This window comes from Sphaerodactylus townsendi, linkage group LG05, assembly GCF_021028975.2.
Source record: "Sphaerodactylus townsendi isolate TG3544 linkage group LG05, MPM_Stown_v2.3, whole genome shotgun sequence".
NCBI classification, from domain to species: Eukaryota; Metazoa; Chordata; class Lepidosauria; order Squamata; family Sphaerodactylidae; genus Sphaerodactylus; species Sphaerodactylus townsendi.
Window position 1 is genome coordinate 17,232,908 of NC_059429.1, and position 24,330 is coordinate 17,257,237.

Genomic DNA, 24,330 nt, shown 5'->3' on the forward strand with positions numbered 1-24,330 from the left:
TTAAAATTTTTGGATCCCACCACTGACCCTTCCCCAAGTCCAGCCATCAGCCTGACAAATGACACAACTGCAAAGGAGGAGGCAGGGAAGAATCACCCCTCAGGGCCTGAGAAGGGACATGGGACATTCATCACACATATGAAAATGTAATGGCAAAAGCATTCTTCAAACTTGAATTAAATCACAAGGTTCTGGCAATGTAAACACACACACACACACACACCAAAGGGAAAGTGACCCCAAGCTTTAACTCTGCCCTTTGACAAAAGGTAGTCAAAAAGTACAGAGGTTTCTCAAGCCAATCCCATCAACAATTTGGAAACTGAACACTGATGTTAAGATTGACATTAGTTAAATTTTTGAAGCGTTGCAGTCACTTACCAGCAAAGTCATCAGTTGGAATATTTGGATACACATGATGACCGGAGCAAACCATGACAGCATCAAACACACCCGATTCCACCTTGCCTTCCGTTTCCGTTTCAATGTCCCATTGGCCAGTGACTGGAAAATCCGGCCGCTTTTTCACATGGATCACAAGAGTCTTTGAGAAAATGTTAGAGGAAATGTGGATCACCATGATTTATGGTGGGTTTAAGCAAGAGTTGTGCCCTTCTATTGTTTATTGATACACACATACAGGCCAGGCCTTTCTCTCCAAGAGAGACTCAAACTTTCTTACAACATCATCATCAAAATTTATTATACGATCAAGAGATCAGTCAATTTATTTATTTATTTTATTTATATTTTAGATTTCTAGGCCGCCTCTTCCCCGGAGTTACATTTGAATGAACAGTTTGCATTCAAATGTAAAATTTAGCAGCAAGCCTTTATTGGCATAGATCAAATGTAAAATGAATATACAGAGATTAAAATTCATAGCCTCATTGTGATGTAATTAATTACACATAGGGGTTACTAAATTTTTAAAAATATCTGCTTCATGACAAAGTCTCAGCATAGAACTTGGCCACTTTAGAGATGGCCCCATTGCAAGGACGAGATACATACAGAATTTTTCAGATTTTCCTGGGAACTGATAGAATAGGGGGAGAGATTTGTGAAACAGATGTCCTTTTAAAATAGACAGTATAATAACACATGTCCCACTGTTTTGACTGTATTCAGTTAGCAAGAACACAGACGTTGAGGGTAAATATCTCCATTCCAGTAGCACTAAGAGAAGGCAATTAAAATAGGCTACAGGGAAAACTTTATGGTATTTGGGGAATTCTAATGCATAAAGATAGTTTGCTGGCACAAAGTTTTAGCTATGATTCCCCGTCTGGACAATGATGAATCCAAGCTCTATCAGCTTAAAGAGCTGTATCCCAGATTTGTTAAATATTTCTTTAGCTCTCGAGAACTTGAGATGGCCCATTGCTGAGGGGGGGGGGGGAGATGTGAAGGTGTATTTTATTCTCAACCTCCTCCACCCAACCTGAGCTATAGCAGGTTACATCACTCTCCTTACCCCCATTTTATTCTCACAACAACCAGCTAGAGTTACCAACCCCCTGGTGTTAACTGGAGGTCTTTGAGTCTAATTTCCTCCTCCTTGGATGCTAAATGTCTTTCTCTTCCTTAGTTAGTGAGGTAGCAGCAAGCTATTTTTCTCCTCTGTCCTATCTGAAAGGTAGTTCCCTAATAAACATTTACCTTTTAATCCTGTTAATCAGTGAGGTGACACTTCTCTGTACAGTCATTTGACAACAAACCCTGCCTTTTTAGGCCCCACCCCCAAAATCTTCAGGTATTTCTTAACCCAGAGCTGGGGTCCCTACTCTGAAATCATCCACAAGTAATTTCCATGCATATATTGCTCGACATTGAACCAAACTGGGGCGCTGTGTGGTTTCCGGGCTGTATGGCCAAGTTCGAGTAGCATTTTCTCCTGACGTTTCACCTGCATTGAACCAAATGTTCCACCTGCCGGCTGTCTTACCTTAAACTTGATGTATTTCACAAGATTGAAGTGTTTGGCAAACATTTGGATATACTCTTGAAGCTTGCTGTTATGCAGGTAGTTTGGGAAATCCTCTGGGATAGGGAAATCTGGGAAGCAACTCATTTCTTTGCACGAGTTGGTGAACACGGAGCGGTAAATGCTGGCTCTGCCATCCACGACGGAGTCCTAGAGGAGTTGATACAGTAAGCCGTCATTTCTGCACTGGGTGGAAATCCTGACACTGTAAACTTAAAAACTGGTTTCAGCTCCCACAAATATAAGAAGACGTACTGTTCTAAAGTTATGTCAGTCCTGAAGCAGAGGTGTAGCTCCAATGGGACTGGGGGTGCGCAACGCACCAGGTGCGCACCTCTGTGAGAGTGTGGCGAGGGCATTCTGGGGCGTGGCAGGGGTGTTCTGGAGTGGGACAGGGGCAGAGGACACACCGGTGCACGGGGAACTTTTCCCCCTTGCTATGCCTCTGTCCTGAAGAGACAGGACAATCCTCAGGAGAAAGGACACAGACACCTATTTTGAGGAGAGGGGGGGTTAAAAAAAGAAAAAAATCAATAGTTCCATTTCACTATAACATATGTTGCTATAATGCAAAGACCACGGGAGAGGGAATGGCCCAAATGTGGCTGAGTCAAGGAAAATCCAGAGTTTCCCATCCACATGGTAGCCATTTTAGCCTTTCTCAAATGATTGTACCAAAGTAGGTTTAGGAAAGATCATAGTAAAATGGGGTGGGGGGACCTGAAGAGGTTCACAAAAGCACTATGATGTTGTGGGGACACATAAAAAACTTGCATCCCACTATCATCTGTGCCACGGCAAACAATGTCTGTGTTGTATCTGCAGGAACCTAGCTAAATTTCTTGTTATCAGTTCTTGTCACATTTTTTTTTGAGGGGGAGGGAATAGTATTTTTTATTTGTACTTTGAAGTCAAAATCCATAACATACATAAAGACAAAAAGTTGACCACATTATGAAGTACTTATTTCATAGAGACTTCGAGTCTCTATTAACCCTTAAACTATAAACTTGCAGAACTTGGCCATTAAACATCAAAATAAAATTGTATCTTTAGCATCACTATTAAAGAATCTCACTTTTCTTATTGGATTTTATTTTAACAGCCCTTAACCTTCAAAACCACTGATCAGCAGGGGCGTACTAGCCATGGAGACATGTGGGGTCACATGTCCCCGGGTGCTGACAATTTAATCACATGGGGGTGCAAAATCACCCCCACACCCTAACCCTAACCCTAGCCCCCACCCGAGCCCGAGCTGCACACCCATAGGGCCCGCAGCACAGCCCCGCCAGGCTGATCCTTCAGCTGGTGGAGTCTCTATCCTGCCAGGCTGCACTCCCCCCATGTGCCCCTCAGCCCAGCCCTGCCCGGCTGCCATGAGCCTGCCGCACACACCCTCGGTCCAGTCCCGCCTTGCCAGGCTGCCTGGGTACACCATTGGCTAAAATAAGGGGGGTGTAAGGGGGCGGGGTGGAGAGCCAGGGGGTGGGAATGGGGGCGTGTGGTATGATATTGCCCCAGGTGTCATTTTCCCCCATACGCCTTTGCTGATCAGCACTTTTTTCTGTTTTGTCTAGATGTTCTATTAAGGGTTTCCAGCTGTCCGTCAACTTAATTAAATTATTTTAAGTAACAATATCAATTCTGAGCAGCAAATGTACAATGGGTTGAAGTCTTTATAAAGAAACCTGTTTTTCTTTTTCTCATTTACATGTGTGCCGTGCAGGCAGCAACTGAAGCCCATGGAAACAATCCGGGTTGCTTTCATGCCTTCACAAGGAGACTTTTCTCTCTAAAAAAATTTCCTGCTACACATGTGTAACTAAGCAGGAAGGCAGCAATGAACCTCAACAGCCATGCCAATTATCCCATAATATGATCAGCTGCACCTGCGTATCCATGTGCAAATAAAACAAAAGGAAAAGGGGCCTCCCTGGAATGGCAGGGCACCAGCAGGTGGTTCCTCCCTGACCATAGATCAAGGGCCTGCAACCTGCATGCTGGCAGGGGCTGATGGGATTTGTAGTCCAGGAACATCTGGAGAGCTGCAGGTTGCAGACCTGTGCCATAGATGGTGCAGTGGATGGGAGGGAACTAAAGTGTCTCCTGCCTGGCCATTCGCACAGGATCAGCTCCAACCCCAGATTTTTTCAAAAGGATTGCTGGTTTAGCATTTTTTAAAAAATTCTGGGTTGGGGGAAATAAAATGGGGCAGACTCATTTTTTGGGGGGGACCTGTACGAAATCCCTCCCCCCCAAATCAGTTTATATAGTGTCCCGCACCCACTGTATTGGCCTGTCCTGAATTGACCAAAGTGAATTTGGTCATCTCAGCCAGCACATCTCAGCCAGCATCTCAGCCAGCACCTTTGCCCCTAATCACCGTAGCCAAGAAAATGTGCTCCCCCCTGTATTTTTCTCTCCCATTTGAATGGGGCCACTTGGCACACTACCTGTATTGCTTAATAAACCCGGCTCAAAGGAGAGCCATAATGCTCGCCACGTTTAATGTTATGCCTTCTGCCTTGTTGCATGGCAGATTTAATAAGCAAGAAAAGGCTAAACGATTGTGCCCATGTAACGATGGCTCAGTTGAATCTCTGACCCACCAATTACTACACTGTCTCAGATTCAAGGAAATCAGATCCAAATATGTGAATCTTACTCCTTTACATTTACTCCATCTCCCCGATTTATTTAGATTACACTACTTGTTGGACAATCCTGATCCTTCTCTCTGTATGATAGTGGCAGACTTTCTCCTGGAAATTACTAAATGCCAGTAGATTTCCTTCGACCTAACATTTATTTCCTGTACTGTACATGCTTTTTAATCCGTTTTTTATTATTGTTGTACTGTTGTCTATGCCAATAAAGGCTTGCAAAAAAAAAAAAACCTTTACCCATTATTCTTCTGTTGTAAGCATAGCTGGAATTTTCCATTTCTGTGCATAAAGTATTCTTGCTGCTGCCTTCATATATAAAAACAAATGTCCATGTTTTCATTCCAAAGATCTGTCCAAAACTCCCAACAGATTATCCTCAGGCTTTGTTTGCCCATGGGCCTTTAAAATCTTTTGGATTGCTATATGTATTGAACTCCAAAATTCTTTAGCCTTTTCACAACATAAGATTCCGTAGAGAAAAGTGTGCTGTTGTTCAGTAGCGACTCTAAAGATCCATACATATGGTTAAGGAGCAAGTGGTAATTTCGAGAAGGCAGTTAAGACACGATGTGGACAAAACTGTATTGGAAGATACAGTTTGTTTTCCTTTCATGTTTTTTCAAGTTCTGTGTGATATGCAGCTGTTGAAGTACTAATAAAAAATTTAACCCCCGCCCCAAACAAGGAGCTGGCCTCGTGTGTAAGCTCAAGAGTTCAAGCAAGGGTAGTGTGCCAGTCGATTTGATTTGTGTCAAAGTCTGCAACTTGCATAATCCAAACATGGTTTAGTAAGAAGGGACCACAGAAAGGTCTGCTGATTTGTTCAAATCATGACAACTCCCCGTGCTTGGTTTTAGGGGAAGGTCCGAGGTGCCCGGTTCAAATGCCACAGATTGCTATATGTATTGAACTCCACGTGAACAGAGTCCATGTGCACATATTCTGACAGGCAGCTGCTGGCTACGGGCTCACAATTCCACAAGGGGATCTCTCTGCCACAGAGGCGTTCCTCCCATTGGGCAAAGTGGGCAGCTGCCCAGGGCGCCACCTTGTGGGGGGCGCCAAAAATGCAGGTGGGATTTTTTTGAATTTTCTGTGGTTTTTTTCTGTTTTTGACCTGCAGGAGGTGCAGTTTTTAGGCTAGCAGCACCAAAATTTCAGGGGTTTTTCAGGAGACTATCCTGATGATATTGCCCAGGTTTGGTGAGGTTTGGTTTAGGGAGTCCAAAGTTATGGACTCCCATAGGGAGTGTCCCCATCCCCCATTGTTTCCAATGGGAGCTAATAGGAGATGGGGGTTACACGTTTGAGGGTCCATAACTTTGGATCCCCTGAACCAAACTTCACCAAACCTGGGTGGTATCATCAGTAGGGGCTCTTGAAGATACTCTGAAATTTTGGTGCTGCTATCTTAATAATTGCACCCCTGACAGCAGGCCCACCCTAAATTTCCCCAGATTTTCCTTTTAAATCCACCCCCTTCCTGCCAATGCTTGCTTTCTTGCTTTCAATGCCTAATAAAGGTTGTTGTTGTTGGGGGGGGGGGGCATCAAACTCAGGTTTTGCCCAGGGCTCCAGTTTGCCCAGGTACGCCACTGCTCTGCCAGGCAAAAAAAATGGGGAGGGGGGCCCCTCAAGCTCAAAAATATTTGGAAACTTAACACTGACCCGGCAACCCTATACAGAATGAAGCTTAGTAAAATCAATAGACTCGAGTAATTATGCATGGGATTGTAGTATAAAACGTGAAAGTGACCCGCAAGTTTGGAAACTAGGATTAAGGTTGCTTCTTGCCCACTTAGGCAATGTTTTTGTGTCATTCAATCCATATGCACTCTGTTTGTTTAAAAGGTTGTATAACCAGCTCGGAACAAAAGACAGGAGCCTATTCAGAGGCAACTAAAAGAGAAAAGGGGAGAAAAATCTTTGTTTGGCAGCTCTACTTCTTTTGACTAGAAAGACTACCTCTTCGGGAACTGTTACAACAAGCATCTAGGAGTGTTTCGCTTTCCCCCTAACCTTTGTTTTATAGTTTTTAAAAAATCTTCCAGAGTGTAAGCTGCAAGCTGCAAACTATTGCTGTTGCTATCTATAATACTTAACTTTCTCATAACACTGCAACTACTACTAAATGCTACACAACTAGCAGTATTGACTACTCTGTGTGCATGCACCTTCAAGTCACAGCTGACTTATGATGACCCCTTAGGGTTTTCAAGGCAAGGGCTGGTCAGAGGTGGTTTGCCGTTGCTTGTTTCTGCATGAGCTGAGAGAGTTCTGAGAGAACTTCGACTGGCCCAATGTTACCTATTAGGCTGGCTCTGTTATTTTATTATTGTTATTAAAATGCTAATACTATCATGCGTAGCTTGCATGTGCATATCAGTAGCAAAGCGCAAACTACATTACCAGTAGTTAGTATTGTTTGTATACATGTAATAACATTTCTTCTCTGTCTTCTGAAGCAAGTTAATACATAAATAATTCCATAGATCTGGGGCTACAACAGAGAAGGCCCCGCTTGTCGTAGATGACAATCCTACATAATCTTGAGAAGCGCCTCATTGATTGAACTTAAAATTAAATACTAAACTTTAATAGAATAAGTCTGAAAAGCAAGTATCTTATAAACTACTAGCAGGGCCCGGCCATGCATTGCTGTGGCTTATTGTGGTGAAATGGGAAAGGAACAGTAGCAGCAAATCAATTGCAGAGGCCAGCAGTACGTGCTCATGCAAACACGCAGCCTGATACTGTGTGATGTCATTGATGTGTGTGCCTGCATTCCTTGGGGGGGGGGGAAATGGAAAGGCACCCCACCCACACATCTAGGCTGGCTGGTAATGATCCTTTACCTGGGAGTAAGTTTGGTTGGTGGCAATGGGTGTCACTTCTGAGGAAACCCTCTCAGGGGCATGATGCAGCCATTCAAAGTATGTCATGGTTCCTTTACTGAGCTTACTCCTGAGTCATGCGTGCCTGGTTTTCTTAACTGTAACTGCAGGGAATCTAGGGTGCCTGGCCCCTCCATCCCTCATTCTCTTCCCTCCCTCACTTCTCTTCCCTTGAATGCCACTCCTCCCCCTCCCTCCCTTCCCTCTCCCTCCGCTAGAGTGGGTGGGTCATATCAAGATGGGGCCCCTGCCTCTCCTCCCTTGCATACCACCCCTCACTCTCTCCCCTCCCTCACTTCTCTTCCCTTTCATGCCACCCCTCCCCCCCTCCCCCTCCCTTCCCTCTCCCTCGTGTGTATGTGTGTGTATGTGTTTCACTTCCACTCGAGTTATTGCCTATGTATTGTTTTCACTGCTCATATCTGGCCATCTGAGCGAACATTCTAAGCTGCACAAACATTCTAAGGGTGACAGTTACACACAGGCAGCTGCATGTCCTTCACCATAGAGCACCAGGAAAAAGGCATTTTACCTGGGCCAGGTGTGAAATTTCAGGTATGTGAACATCTAAAAACACTCTCACCTGGCTGACTATAGTGGCTGGGAATTTTCAGAGGAATTGGCCCAGCAGTTACTGAGTTATACTACCACTAACAAATACACGGTTTGCTTTTTTTATATATATAGATAAACCTACCACTGCAACCTAGAAAGCTTGCGCTGCCATAAGCACAACTGTATACATATCTTCTAGTATATCATACCTGTTGGAACCTCTAACATGGCCAACCCAGTATGTACTAGCATGGTAGTTAGATCCATGACCAAAGTAGAGAAGCTCAGATTTCAGTAGAGTTTCCAGTCCTTCAGTGGGGGCAAGGGATTACTGACACTCACCCCCAGCTCCCATTTCTGAGCAGTGGTGGAAGAAATTTTTTAGAAATGGCCATTGGACTATCGCATGGCATTATTTTGGGGGGGAAACCCAGAAGTGACATCACATCTCTCTAGGAATTGGTAGGACCTCTATGGTTTTCCCAGAAATGATGTTGCCAGCGGCTGCCCCTCCATATCCCTGCTTGCTCCCTTTTGTGTGGTGACTATAGATGAATATATGTCTATAGAACCATAGGTATGGCAACCTTAGATTCCACCAGCCAAATCAAGTGGAATCGTATGTTCAAGTCATGAGGAGATACAGAATACATATAAGCAGTCATTATGATCTAGCCATTGGGCAGGTGGGGTACCTGCCCTAGAATTCCACACTCACTGAGTACTGCCAGAGTCCGCCGATATCGTTGCTTCTCTCAAAGCAGATGGGCTCCAGTCCTTCTTCGAGGCAGGCTTTGATGGAGGCCAAGCCGCTCACCCCCGCTCCGATAATGGCAACTCTTTGTACCATGGTTACCTCCTGTTGCAGAGGAATAGCACAGAAGATGTCTCAGAGCCAGGGTTAGCAGACCTCAGGGCCTACAACGAATCATTTTCAGGAGTCAAACCTGGTCGAAGCTCGCTCCTCCCTTAATATTCACGCACAAGCGCTCACCACACGCTGTATATACCATGCACACAAAATGCCTTTCTCCCTCATGCCTCCTGTTATGTTTTTAAAGTCTGCTCAAGTGCAGGAAACAGACTGTTTTCCAGGTTGGTTGGGCAACCAGTATGTGAAAGCTGACACAAGCATCATTCCCTGGACACAAGCATCATTGCGTAAAGTGGAACTTGGGATCAAAAAGACCTGTTTAAGGTTGTTCCCTGGACCCAGCAATGAAATTTAAAGGAGGTATGAAAACCCAGCTACCTGCAGCTAGGGAAAATGTAGCACAGTGCAAAATCTGAGTTTTCCACCCATCGCCCCCATTATGGGTGGCCGCCCTCCCCCACCACGACCAAACAACTTTTTTGCACCAGGTTATCTCAAAGTCACCATCACCCGGGGGGAGGAAGGAGGAGGGGGGGCAGTTGTGGAATTCAGCAGGTTCGCACCATTTCGGCAGAACCGGTTGTTAAAATGGTGCTTGTAAACAACCAGTTGTTAAATTATTTGAATCCCACCATCGGAACCAGTTGTTAAATTATTTGAATCCCACCACTGGGGGGGGGCATTTTCGGCACCCCATGTGACTAAATGACCACAGCCCGGGGACATTTGATCCCCATATGTTCCCTTGGGCGGTACGCCCCTGCCTGCAGCCTCCCATTGGGGAAATTATCAGCAAAGAGTGGCCCCCGCATTAAGGGTTCACATTCTGTAATATTCTGAGAATCAGAATAGCCCAGCTTTATTCAAGTCTTAGGCCCCTTCCGCACATGCAGAGTAATGCACTTTTAATCCACTTTCACAATTGTTTGCAAATGAATTTTGCGATTCCGCACAGTTAAATCCAGCTGCAAAGTGCATGGAAAGTGGATTGAAAGTGCATTATTTTGCAAGTGTGGAAGGGGCCTCAGAGCTGGTACGGACCTCTGCTGTCAAATGACCTTGAAAACAAATCCATTAAAAAAAACCCAGATCACTGCTCTGTGGTTACCAACTGACAGAAGGAAAGAAAATGCCCTGTTCATTTCATATGGCCGTCATAGGACATTTAGCTAGCAGGTGATCTATTGACCTTCATCCCATGCAAAGTTCCAGCTGACCATTTCCCCTCTTTAAACCTCTATCAAAGGAACAGGACATTTTCCACCAAGGCAACTTGCATTCCTCCTCTTTCTTCCCTATCGGTACAGGCTGTTAATGGGAACTGTAGAAGAGCAGGGATCTAACGCAGGCTCCACAACTCTAGGGAGATCTCTTCCTTTGCTTCCTTGCATTTGATCATCACTCCAGCCCCACTGCTAACCTTGGTGCCACCCAATACCCTCTGACCTTTTCTTGTTGGGGGGGCTTCTCTTCTTCCAGGCCTGTTAGTTCTTCGGCAGCCAGCAGGATCAACAACAGAAGAAATCACTGACAAGGTTTATCCCGTTTATTGGAGGACAGCCTAGGAAAAGGAGGAGGAGTATCTCTCCAAGCAGGTCTCCTCCTTCAGTTTCTGCTGTCCCTGGAGGGGGTTGGTGGTGGCAGATTTCGTAACCTGTTGTTCGGCTCTGCTGTGCCCAGTCCACCCTGTGTTCTTCTGACTGTGTTCCCTTAAAATGTCAGACTGCCCCATATGCTAAAACGATGTATAGAATGATGTATAGAAGGCATCTGATGCCAAAAAACACTTGCAAAAAAAAGCATTAAAATATATCTCTAATATGCCAAAAAACATGAGGGATTGTTTTCATAAGTGGTGGTTATGTGCAGAGGCTAAATCCTTTGGGGGCATGACACTCAAAGAAATGCAAAAGATATTCAGACTAACAATGGTGAAAAAAAACAGAAGTTTTTCTATTAGGGCTAGTGGGAAATGACACCCCAAATCAATATAGAGAGCTTTTCACGTACAGTGGAACCTCGGTTTTCATTGCCTCTGGTTTTCATCAGTTTCGGTTTTCATCGATTTTTTGTGTGAAAAATTTGTCTCGGTTTTCATTGATTTGCCTCGGTTTTCACCAATTTGCAGTAAGGTACAGGGGTTTGTGGAGAAAAACCACCCGGACAAAGCTGTTGCAGGCCATGTCTGCAACTTGTTTAATGACAATGTCTTGCCCCATTTCAGACAAATCTTAAAGAGGCGTCAGAAACAGACCTCTTTGGACAGCTTTCTGGTGCGACATCGGTCCACTGGCTCTGAAGCTGGTCCTAGTGTTATAGTTTGTTACTGTTTTCAGCATTAAACACTATTATCACCAAAAATCTGTTTTTGGTATGTTTTTTGGAGTGCCTAGAACGGATTAATTGGATTTACATGGATTCCTATGGAAAAGTTTGCCTCAGTTTTCATCAGTTTCGGTTTTCATCGATTCTTTTCAGACGGATTACCAACAAAAACCGAGGTTCCACTGTATTTGTTTACTGCTGCAAGGACATTGTATGCGCAGAAGTGGAGAAATGAAGAAAATCCAACAAAGGAAGATTGGATTTAGGAAGACACAAAATATTCAGCAATATTAACAACTTTATTAAGGGACAATAACACAGAGAAGTATGCAGAAAACTGGAAACCTTTCATGGACGATTTATTGACAAAAATATGGTAGAAGAGAAATAATTGCAGGGTTTGAGATTTAAAGAAAATAGCAGATTGGATTAGAATATTAGTAATGTTACAGTACTTAATTGATAAATTGTTGCATTTTAAATGGATGAATGAATGGATTAGAATTCAACAATGAGATAGCAGGAAGTAGTTATTTGGTGTTATGGTGTGTAGTTTAGTGTGCATTATACTGCATGTGCAGAAGGGGCCACAGTTTGTGTTCTTCTGCTAAAAGACCATAATGTCATTTCAGCCCTAAGACACACAAATGCAGAATGTATTGTCGAAGGCTTTCATGGCCGGATTCAATTGGTTGTGGTAGGATTTCCGGACTGTGTGGCCGTGGTCTGGTAGATCTTGTTCCTAGGAACAAGATCCACCAGACCACGGCCACACAGCCTGGAAAACCCACCACAACTAGTTTGTGCAGAATCTTTTGAACGTCTGGCATGGATGATCAGATGAAGAAAAGGAAACAATCATAACCTGTTGTGGAAATATACAAATCACAAATATAGCAGTGGTCCTCTTATAGTGCATCCAAGCACGAAAGGCTAGAAATGCCAAAACCAGATTGACTACTATGAACTATGAACTCCAATCTTTATCGTGTTCTTTGTGGTCCCTCTCCAGTCACCCTCTTTTTAACCTGAGTCAGGATCTGGCTTCTCTTTGTGCAAGTTTGCTGAACATGGTACAAACAGATTCAGTATTTATCTTGGCTGTGCTTTTGGCATGTCTTGGCCACCACTTCATGGTAAAAGTTCAGAGTTTTTATACATTAAAAGGAGAGATTTCTCAACTAGAGACACAAGGTTTAGAAAGGGTCGTGAAAGGAAAACGAGTGAGTCTTCTGTATGAGAATGAGTTTGTGGTAAATGTTTGAGTTTTTCTAGCAGCCCTTCATAAAGAAAGAAAATACTGTTGCAGGAAAGAACGGGGGTGGCTAGGAAGGGGGAGAGCATGAGATTATGGTTGATTCCGCAGTTGCGTTATCGACCTAAGTTCGAGCTGCATTCGACCTAAGTGCTCCGCACAACCACTGGGATCGACGTGGTTTTGTACCAGCTTCGCCTCGTGTAACGGTCAAATTTCCGACTCCAGTTGGGAACTACTACTTTTTCAGGGAACTACGCTGGAACTCAGCTCGATTCCAGTAAAGTGCGGAATCTCTGGTGCCAGGAGTCCCCCATTCAGCCAATCACAGCTGAGTGTTTCGGGCATGCGTACAGCTGGCCAATAAAAAAACGCCACCTTCGTCCCTCCATTCCTGTGGAAGTTTTTTTTATAACGTGTGTGGGGATAGACAGAACATGGCCGTAGAACAGTAGCCAATCGGAACGGAGCGGCGAAGAGTCACAGGATGATTCCGCCCTCTGAGCTGGGATCAAGCTGGTTGCAGTGGGGAACAACAATGGCTTCGACCTAGGTTAGTACCCTTCTCAGGGAACTGGGTCGAACCTATTTTACTCGTGTGCGGAATCGCCCTATGTCCTTCTACTCTTCAGTAGAGAAGATGAGAACGTTGTGGCAAACAGGTTAGCAGGCCATACTTGATTTCCATATCTGTCTGCAGGCTGCGTCCGGGACCTGCCTGTTTCAAGATAGTGAATAGAGTTGGTGTTAACTTTGTGGAACAGAGAAAGGACTGTCAGCCTCCAGGTTGGACCTGAAGAAGAGCTTGGATTTATATGCCGCTTTTCTCTCCTGTCTCAAAGCAGCTTACAAACTCTTTCTCTTCCTTTCCCCACAACAGACACTTTGTGAGGTAGGTGGGGCTGAGAGAGTTGTGACTGACCTGAGGTCACCAAATAGGCCTCATGTGAAGGAGCAGGGAAAACAAACCCAGTTCACCAGATTAGAGTCTGATGCTCATATGGAGGAGGGGGGAATCGAACCCGGTTATCCAGATTAGAGTCCATCACTCTTCACCACTACCCCACAGAGGCTCTCTAATCCCCTGGAATTACATCTTATGTCCAGATGACAGAGGGAGTTTCCCCACTCACCAGGATCCCCCCTATGCCGTGCGCTGCTCTCAGTGCACGGCATCCCTGGAGCGTGCCCGGGCTCTGCGCGGGGTCATCAAAAGGAGCCGTTTACAAGGAGCCTTTCCCCACTTACCTTAAACCCCGCGCTACTCTCCTCAAGTAGCATGGGGTCCCCCGGCACTCCCCACGACAGGGGCAGCGACAGCACAGCCACCCCGACGCTGCCGCTGTCGCGCCCCCTCAGCAAGCAGCATCCCTGGCACTCTTGTAAACGGTGCCTTTTGATTACCCTGCGCAGAGTGCGGGGTTGTGGGGACGCCCGCGCCAGCACCAGGGATGTCATGCGCTGAGAGCAGTGCGCAGCATAGGGAGGATCCTGGTGAGTGGGGAAATGCCCACGAGTGCCAGGGATGCCGCGCACTGAGGGGGCACAACAGCGGCAGCATCGGGGCGGCTGCTCTGTCACTGCCCCTGTCGTGGGGAGTGCCGGGGAACCCCGCGGTACTTGAGGAGAGTAGCGCGGGGCTTAAGGAGCGCGGGGCTTGAGGAGAGTGGCGTGGGGCTTAAGGTAAGTGGGGAAAGGCCCCAAGATAAATTCCCCTAGAGAAAAAGATTCTGTGGAGAAGGGACTCTGTGGCACTCTATCCCAGTGAGGTCCCTGTCCCGCTCAGGCTCCAAATTTCCAGGGGTTTCCCAGCCTGGATCTGGCAGTCCTCGGGAGGGGGCATAGGGAACTATGGGAATGCTGTACACAGATTGTACATTCATTCAAACCTCTGCCGTTCACGGTTATGCTATCTGTGTTCTCCAAGGTCAATTCCCCACTCACCATTAAATGCGTGCTCGTCACTCCAAATATCCAGGTTTCCTGCAGAACTCCCCGCTACACCAGCGCTGAACGCGCATTCACCCCGTTTCTGTCGCTCCCCCCCCCTTCCAGCACGTGTTATTTTAGAACCTGGGGAGGAAGTAGACCTTTTAGAAAAACACGTGATCAATCTGGAGCGGTGGGGAAGTTGGGGGGGGGGTGAATCCGGATTCGAAGTACCCGCCCTTGTGGGTGACGTGGAGCCACCCATCCAATCAGGATTTATTTATTTACTTATCTATTTATTTAATTCACGAAGCTAAAATCCACGTGGATACGTGGCGACATGGGGTTGTTTGGAATGATTTTCTGATTTTCTGCAACACAAAGGAACGCTACACCTTGTATCCACGTGGATACAAGGAGACAAAGCAGCACAGAAACGGGGCGTTGAATTGGTTGCCTGCCCTGTTCCCTCACTCACCCACTCGCCCCCTGCCACCACTTACTCACCTGCCCACTGCCACCATTCTCGTCTTCTGCACATGCTCGCACAGACATGGATCCGAAGTGCAAAAAATTTAAAAAATCCTGCCCCAGCACAACGCAGCAGCCAATCAGGAAGCCCCTAAGCGGATCGCGCGGCAGATCCGGGAACAGTGGGGAATTCAGCCTGGCTGCTGCGTCCCTTCAGCAGGGGTCGTTTGGCTGCAGTGGGGGCCATTGAACCGCGCTGAAAATGTCCCGAATCAAACCAAACCTGTTTGTCTCCACTTTCATTTTTCCAGTGGGAAATCAACCCAAAATGCCTTTTTCATCTCTCGTAAATAAACCTCCAACCCATGCACACTGCAAATGTCTCAGAATTTCCTGGCATTGTATCACCTGCTGCCCTTATCACACTTTACCCGAAACCCTCAGTATTCTGATTTCAACACAGAGCTTGCAAACGGAATCGGTTGAGCATCATTATGCAAATAGACCAGCTTGCTCTAGATTTGGTTGGACTTTTAAAATACTGATGGCATTTAGAGTTGTCTAGCTCCCTTCTTCCATCCCTGTGGACAGAGGTGAGATCCAGCAGGTTCTCACAGGTTCCCAAGGGTAGGTTACTAATTATTTGTGTGTGCTGAGAGGGGGTTACTAATTGGTGATTTTGCCACGTGATTTTTGCCTTAGTTATGCCCCTCCTCTCAGCAGTAGCATGCAGAACTTGAAGAAGTCTAGCAGGAGGTACACCAGCGTGCGTGGCAGCCTGCGCCTGCGTGCATTTGTTTCCTGCCCAAGGACTGGCACAGCGGCTTCGTCCTTGTCGCAGCCCTGCCCAGGAATGCCCTGCCCCCAGAATGCCCGGCCATGCCCCCGTTGTGCCCCGCCCAGCCCCATTGTTGCTATGCCACAGTTTGAATCCCACCACCATGGGAACCTGTTACTAAAATTTTTGGATCCCACCATTGCCTGTGGAGTATAAATAATCTCCACAAGTGATTTCAAAACTTGGCTTGAGTCAGTGGCTCTGATTTGGCATCTATTTTTGCTGTTTTGTTAAGCCACAAATGGCAATCATTTCATTCGAGGCAGAAATATTGCAAGACCGACTGGGCCACAGTTTGATTCCGTGATGAGAGACATCTGGTTCTCATATGATTTGCTAAACTGCCCCCCCCCACCCAGCAAATGAAAAAACACGGTGGGAATAAAAGCACTTCTGTGTTGTACAGTTGCCATCCTCCAGGTAGGGCTTAGAGATCTCCAGGAATCACAACTGGAGACCAAGATAATTTCCCCTGGAAAAAATGGCAAAAAATTCTGTAGCATTATACTCCACTGAGGCCCCCCCCCCCCGACTCCACACCAAAATTTTAGGAATTTCCCCTCCCAGAGCTGGCATTCATAATTTGCCTATGAAGAATGTTTGGCCCCTTCCGCACATGCAGAATAATCCACTTTCAATGCACTTTGCAGTTGGGTTTTACTGTGCGGAATAGCAAATTCCATTTGCAAACAATTGTGAAAGGATTGAACATGCATTACTCTGCATGTGCAGAAGGGGCCTATGAGGGGGAGGCTAGAGGAAAAATCCGTGGTCGTGACCAAAATAGAGAGAAAGGAGACCATGTCAACAGGCCGTTTGCAGAGGCGGGGGGGGGGGGCATGTATTCTTTCCACCCTGCTAACTAGTCCGTCAACAACTTTAGCTGTCAACTGGGGTCTTGAACCAATTTTTTTTTTTATTCCTGGGAAAGTGACTGGGAATTTGCCCTTTCCTGTTCTGTGCATGACCTATGAATCCAATACCTTTCCAAGCCTTGAGCAACAAATGTAGGAATGCAGAACCGATTTTATCTTTGCTCCTTAATTTGCCTCCTCTTTCTAGTTATGGAGTAGCCTGATCCAGAACGGTCCAAATCATCAAATTAAAAGTATTCCACATGGATAAATATAGGCTGCCACAGAACATCTTGGAGGAACAATGGTCATGTACAATTATATAACATAAGCCATGCACAGTTATATAACAAGAATGCTGAAGGGGAGGTTCACAGCTGCTTACACAAGAGTAGACTTCTGAGTTCAGTGAGACTACTTTGGCATAAGTAGGTTTAGTTACATGAAGCAAGTAAACAAGAATGTTCATGCTAATTGCATGCAGGCATTTCCTCTGAGTGGTCTTTTGTCTTCTGGAATGAAACAAGGAACATAGCAGTCTTTCCTTCAAAACCTTTAATGAAATAATTTCTTGCCAGCTTTCTTTGGCATATTGTCTACATGTCTTAACAACAGACATGAGTAATAGGGGAGCTAGGGAAAACGTCCCAGCCTCTGTTCTGGTTTCCCACAAAGCTTGCTGGCTTAGCCAACGGAGGGGGAATTTGCCATGGAGCAGCACACCAGAGGTGGCCAGCGCCAAGATGTGGAAGAATGGGGACTCAAACCCAGTTCTCCAGATCAGAGACCATCACTCCTGACCCCTACACCACACTGGCTTTCTCAGAACAGAATGTCTACAGAACTTGTGTGTGGTGAGGAACTCGCCCATCAGGAGATGTTGGTTTGGGAACAAATGTTCTCTTCCCTAACCCATCCCCAGTTTATACCAGAAACCTTTAATGGACCACAAGTTGAGTAACAATGTACTCAGTGTAATTTGTTGGTACATGGGAAACCTGTAGGCTACACACTTGTCAACTGGTATCTGGACAGTACCCTTTCAGACTGCAGGTTGTGGAATACTTTTCCAAACACACCAACCTACCCACCCTTTGACTTTGAGGCCCCTTCCGCACACGCAAAATAATGCATTTTCAAACCACTTTCACAACTGTTTGCAAGTGGATTTTGCTATTCCGCACAGCTTCAAAGAGCACTGAAAGCAGTTTGAAAGTGCATTATTCTGCATGTGTGGAATGAGCCTGAGCTTCTTTTGTTTTGTTTTCGATACACACATGCCTGGGTCAGCTCCACTGTGTTTTGTACATTGCTGTAATGAAAAGGCATCTCTTACCACAGAGAAAGAGCAGCCATGAATCACCACGGCTGCAGTTGTTGCACAGGAAGGGCAAGAGGAAGTCACTGGCATCCACCCTAGTAAGGGCGGATGGGGGGCCTCCAGCCAGGCCCCTTGAGGGCAGGCAACGTCACTCAAGGGGAGGCCGGCCAGAGCCTACAAAAGGCTGGGCTGGCCTTTATGCTGGCCATGACCTCCAGCCGGCCAGCAACTTGCCCTCCCACCTCTCCCTTTAAGCTTTGCTGATGTGTTAATGCATGCTTCTTTGTCATAGCCATTCGGTGGTTTGGCACATGGAAATTGATCTGAGGGGGCCAAGGGAGGGAAGCTAAGGAGCTGCCCCCCCCCATTTCAGGTATGGAATGCTATAGCAAGAGGCCGACCACCCAACTGAGCATCACAGCGAAGCTCCAGTAAGAGGCCGACCACCTGCTGGAGCTCTGCGGCAGTGGCAAGGGCATCCGTTCAGCCACCAGGGGGCGGCAAGAAGAACTACTTGCCCAGGATGCACCCCTGGGGGGGGGCTGCCCAGTGTTCCAAATCAGATCAAAACCCCATGCTGCGCCTCTCGCTTCTTATTGCACAATAAACGGTTGGCTATGGCCAAGTAATTTACCCCAGCCAGAAGTGTGATGTGGTTATTGGGTCAAGGGGCTCTGGAAAAGGGTGGTCTCATCCTTGGGCGGCAATTACCAACACTTTCTACACATACACACTATCAGCAGAGTTTAAAGCGGAGCCACTCTGGTAAGATAAGAAGGTGTTTAGTCTTCTTGCACTCACTGCAACCTTCTACCACACTTAGAAAAGAATACTCTCCATGCAAGATGTTCTTTCCATAGGAAGGCTTTTACTTTAGCAGTTGCAAGGTTACGCAAGTCTATAAGATTATACAGAACTCTTCAGCAATAACAAAGTACTGAACTCAACTCAGACTCAGTCTCTATCTCTCTGAACTTAGAATAGCATATACAATACATACATCTAACAGGATACTTTTCCCCGCCCAGGCCACAGCCTATCATTGGTCTAGAGTTACAGTTGAACTAACCAATCATGTTAAAGGTTAACTGCTTCTTTGCCCCTAGACTGTCTCCGGCCTCTGGGGTTTTGCAAACTTCTGCTAATTTGAAATGACCCTTTAGTGAACTTTTACCTCTTTTTTATATATCATGACACACACATGCACATGCACACACACATTCTTGTTCCTGCTGGGTTGATGAGCAGCAGCAGGGCCTGGGAGTCAGGAGCGAATGATTGCCCACCACAACCGTCATTTTCACAATGACACCAACTTCTTCTTCTTAGACATCATGAAGAGGCAGATGACCTCTTCTCCAAACATTAAGTCTTAGTTAAATCTAACAACCTTTCTATACTCTGCACCACCAGCCCAACATTTAATTGTGTGGCACCTTTTATGAATGAAGGGCAGAAATAGGATATTTGGAGGGGGAACCAGGGAGAAACAAACTGGGTTACCAGAATTAAGATACCTTTCAGAGATGTTATCACTTCGGCCTTGAAACCTGTAAGGTTTTCCTCCCATACCTATCTAATCAGAGACACTAATCCAGATTTTTGTGCTCCTCTAACACTTCGTTAATTCTGTTTTCTGTAGGAAACTGAATGATCCATCTGAAGATTTCTTTGGGGGCCCTCGTCTCCTTTAACCTATAACGACTCTCCTTTAAAGCCGCTCGGCCATTCTTTGCCACACTTGGATGGAAGTATCTGCTGGTGTCTCTGCCCTTACATGTTTCCAATGGAGCAACTGTCCCTTGCAAACTTTGCAACACTCCCATTTTCCACAAGAACATGGGTCAACAATGCAAACAAGTGTCAGAAAGGCCCTACAGCTCCAGCCAGCCCGACCTTCTTTGAAAGGAGACAAGGAGCTCAAAAGTAAGATGGCTTTTCTGAAGCCAGGTGGAGAGTGTTTTTCAAAATATTGTCTGAATTAACAGGTGGCTATGGAGTCACAGGAATTTGCAGCTCAGAGAAAGGAGTTTCTCAAGTCTACTCATGGCTTGGCTCCTAAATCTTGCTTGCATGTGTACTATTGGGTATATTTGGTCAATATAGCAGAGTTTGGCCTAGTCACGGAAGCATGAAATTGGGTGCAGTAAATCAATTCTCCCAAGAAGTAAATTGCAAGAAGGTGAAACTTACATTTTATTCCAGTGGATCCTGTTCACATACAAGCTCCGGTTGATAGAAAAATAGAAATCTAATCTAAAGAGTACATTTCTCTAACATGAAAGGTCAGTGACTCCAGCATCATGTGTGTGGAAGTATGAGATATCAGTTTCTACAGGAGTGACCTGCAAAAATATTGGTCTCCATGGCAGGTCGTTTCCCCACTTACCATTGACCACCCTTGCTGCACGCTACTCTCAGCACGCGTCATTTCTGGCGCGTGCCCAGGCTTCCCCACGTCATCAAAAGGAGCCGTTTTGAGGTGCGCCAGGAATTACGCGCGCTGAGGGGGTGCAAGAGCAGCAGCATCGGGGCGGCTGTGTTGTTGCCGCCCCTGTAGTGGGGAGTGCAGCGGGACCCCGCGCTACTTGGCGAGAGTAGTGCACAGCAGATGGTAAGTGGGGAAACGACCGCAGTTCATGTGGAGAAGTGGCGACTGAAAAAGAAGGAGGTGGGGTCAGAGGGCAGCTCCCAGGGTCAGACAAAAAAGGCCCCTTCCACACATGCAGAATAAAACACTTTCAATACACTTTCAATACACTTTGCAGCTGGATTTTACTGTGCAAAATAGCAAAATCCACTTGCAAGCAATTGTGAAAGTGGACTGAAAGTGCATTATTCTGCATGTGTGGAAGGGGCCAAAGAGAGGAACATTCCATTCAAGAAATAACACTTATACATGGGCAACCCAATTTGGGGAGGGGGAATCCCTCTCTGGAGCTAATGCAGCCCTGCGGCAGCGTGGCTGCCCACCCCGCTGGGGCGAAGGGCAAATGCACTGGTGTAGGGACAGATCACCTGGGTTCTATGGCACCTGGCCCCAGAGGCAGAGCAAGGGGAAACTGCACCCGGGGCACAAACGCACCCTGTGCCCCTGCTGCAGCGTCACCTGCCCCCGCCCTGTTTTGGAACGCCCCCGGAATGCCCCCATGCCCCCTCGACAGCCCAGCCACACCTCCACAGCTGCTCCACCCGGGGTGTTGTGCCTCCTGCCCTTTGGGCGCAACATTACTGCCTGACCCAGAAGCTGCAGTTTGTTCCTAGGCTCACCAGTGCAAAAAAGTAGCACTGGGTGACTAGGAGCATTTTAGGGGCACGGCAGGGGGTGGAGCCAACTTTAGTCAGTTTCCACTGCCTGCCTAGCCTTCTGCCGGGAACAGTCCAGCAAGCTTTAGGAACTGTCAATAATACTGTTGCTTTCTCAGCTGCCTTTGGCAGTAGACCAGCCACAGGGCAAAAACCTGGGAAGAGGCAAAATATACCATACTCAGAAGAAGGAACTGAAAAAAGAAACTGGTTCAAAGAACACAGTTGGCACAGAGAGTGATGCTGGAGGCCAGGGGGCAGACCTGATATCTGGTCTGTGGGCGTGAAGGCCATGGGAGGTTAATGCTAGTATTTCCCAATGACCTTGGAAACAAGCTCAAAGCCAGAGTAGCTATTTCAAAATCATATATACACAGCACCTAGAGATCATTTGCCTGTTGCAAAAAGTCCACCCTAGATTTTAGACTGGGGTGGCTGGAATAGTAAATGGACTTATTGTTTAAAGCATTTACAGGTTGCCTCTCCAGTTGTTGTTTTTTAAAGTCAATCATAAATACATGAACTCAAACCATTAAAAACCCCAGCCAAGAAAAACCTGGGCCATAAAAGTACTTAACGAACCTTAAACACAGGAACACATACAAACACAAAGTATAATAAACTATCCAGAGCGTAGGAACATTTAAAAAGTCAGAACATGAAAGAACATAAAAACTGCAGGGCTTAAAGCATCTGGTAACTTAAAAGACTCTTATAACAGTCCCCGAGCTGGAAGCAGACAGTTAAAAACAGTTAAAAAGAACAACCCCCTAGTTATCCTGGATGAACAGATATGTTTTTGGCCTGGTGCAGAGATGGGATCCAACCCGTTCTCACCACTTCTCTAGAAGTGGATACTAATTTTTTCTGAGTGCCGAGAAGGGGTAACTAAAGCAACCTCCCTGCCCAATAGGGACTGGAGGGGCGTGTGTGCAGTGGCGCCACTGTTTGAATCCCGCCACCATCGGAACCTGTTATTAAAATGTTTGAATCCCACCACTGGCCTGGTGCCCTAAAGAGAGTGAGACAGGTGCCAGATGAGCTTCACAGAGAAGGCCATACCACGGATGAAACCCAGTTTTTTTAAAAAAAAAATCTATGAACTCACACAACAATCTCCAATATTTCATTTAGAGTGCAGCAGTGTTAATTGTGCATTGAATAACATTGTTTGGTGAACTGTCAGCAGATATTTAGCTTTGTTGGAAAGAACATTCTAGCTAGGGCTGGGGCCCAAACACTGCAGATGGATCGATGATCTTCTGCACCATTTCTGCTGAGACCTCCGTTTTTGAATCATGGGTCAATTACCCACAAGCACTCTGCGATGCATTGGAACAGGAAATGCACCAGGAAATGCACCGCTGCGCTGAGCGAGGAGGTGTGTTTGGGCAAGATTTCTTGTCCTGACACACTTTCTCTTACTCCGCGCATACTTCTCAGTGAGAGCACTTCTGGTGCGACCAGAGAGGGGTGAGGCCGAGGAACACCAGCAGTGGGTAATTAACCATGAAGTGTAACTTACACAACATTCACCGTGTAAAGCTATGGTTTGTGCCAGCTGCAAATGGGATTATTAATAAACGCCAACAAACAAAACGCGCAAACTGTTCTCAGGTGTGAACGTTTTTCGTTCAAGCAGCAGCTAAAATTACTCCATTATGGGTTTAGCAGAATTAGCCTTGATAATTATGGAGGCTAATTTCAAGACGCATTTGAAGCTATTGTTGCATGCTATGATTATCCAGCTACTGAGAATGGACTCAGAGACTCACTCTCAGATGCATCATGAATAGCAGTGTGGAAGAAAAGAATCGTACCACGGTTGCCCTCTTACAAGAGGCAAACCTGACCTCAGCAAGAGAATTTGTGATAAGTGGGGAAACAAAGAAATTGTGAAGCTAAAGTACAGGGACATGTCCTCTCAGGACTGCCCGCATTAAACGGACGTGACAAATATCACAGATCCCAACCTGTGTATAAAAGGAGAGGTGCATATTTATTTATTTATTCATTCATTCCATTTATTTGGGAACTTATGCCCCGCCCTACATAGAGGTCTCAGATTGCAAACAACAATAAAAAAAAGTCCACATCATATAAAAACACCCAAGTATCAGAATACAAAATTGAACAGTTATAAAACAACAGCCGAATGGCTTCTCATCATATAAAAGTCATTAAAAAAACTTCCCCAATACTACCCACTCACATTCACTACCCCCACAGCGGCAGCCTCCGGAGGGGTCATCAAGGGGGTCAAAGGCCAAAGGCCTGAGTTAAGGGGAAAATCTTCACCCGACACTGAAACCCATAAAGGGTTGGTGCCTGGAGAATTTGCAGGAAAGGAAAGATCGGGTACAACATATCATGTCAAAAACAGCATGGCAAATTGGGGCTGATGGGAATTGTAGTCCATAACATCTGGAGTGCCAAAGGTTCGCCACCACTGTATTAGATGGTGAATTGCAGCCAGGTGGGCAGCTCATTTTTTCCGGTTTTGCCTGGTGAATTTTCACATGAGTGTAGTCCCAACTCTGAGCGGGTCTCCAACCTCCAGGCAGAGCCTACAGTTCTCCTGGAATAACCAGTGATGACTACACAGATGAATTCTCCTGGAGAAAATGGCAGATTCTGTTGTATCACATCCACATAAAGCCTTCTGTGAAAATTCTGCCATTCCCAAGGCACCACTCCCAAATCTCCATTCCTTTCCAGGCTTGCCTATTTCCACAGTCCCCGTTGAGCATGAGAAAAAATAGCCAGAAAATGACCTTCGCAGAGATGCTCTAAGAGTTTCTGCATGTCTTTACCATAGAGATTGGGGGAAATTCCTAGGATGTCATCTGGAAGTGATATCCCATTCTCCCCAAACTTCAAAGGTATTAGGGATAAAACCATCCAGTGTTTGCTAAGGCAATGTTGGCCACACTAGGAATTTCCCATCTTGGAGTTCGCAATATTAGATTCAGATCAAAAGCCACATATGGAAGACGCGTAACTCTTCAACCACCACTCAGTCTCATTGTTTGAAACTGGGATCATTGCACTG

At 46.0% G+C, this 24,330-nt stretch overlaps 1 protein-coding gene across 1 annotated transcript in view; it reads right to left on the reverse strand.

Moving 5' to 3' along the window:
- Positions 1 to 10,518, reverse strand: part of LOC125432354 (dimethylaniline monooxygenase [N-oxide-forming] 3-like) — a 28,133-nt gene extending 17,615 nt beyond the window's left edge. The window contains exons 1-4 of the mRNA XM_048495802.1: positions 10,426 to 10,518; positions 8,824 to 8,964; positions 1,949 to 2,137; positions 382 to 544 (exon numbers count right to left, since the gene is read on the reverse strand). Coding sequence (XP_048351759.1) covers positions 382 to 544; positions 1,949 to 2,137; positions 8,824 to 8,955 — 484 coding nt within the window. The 5' untranslated portion in view covers positions 8,956 to 8,964; positions 10,426 to 10,518. The remainder of the gene's footprint in view (positions 1 to 381; positions 545 to 1,948; positions 2,138 to 8,823; positions 8,965 to 10,425) is intronic.
- Positions 10,519 to 24,330: the final 13,812 nt, after the last annotated feature.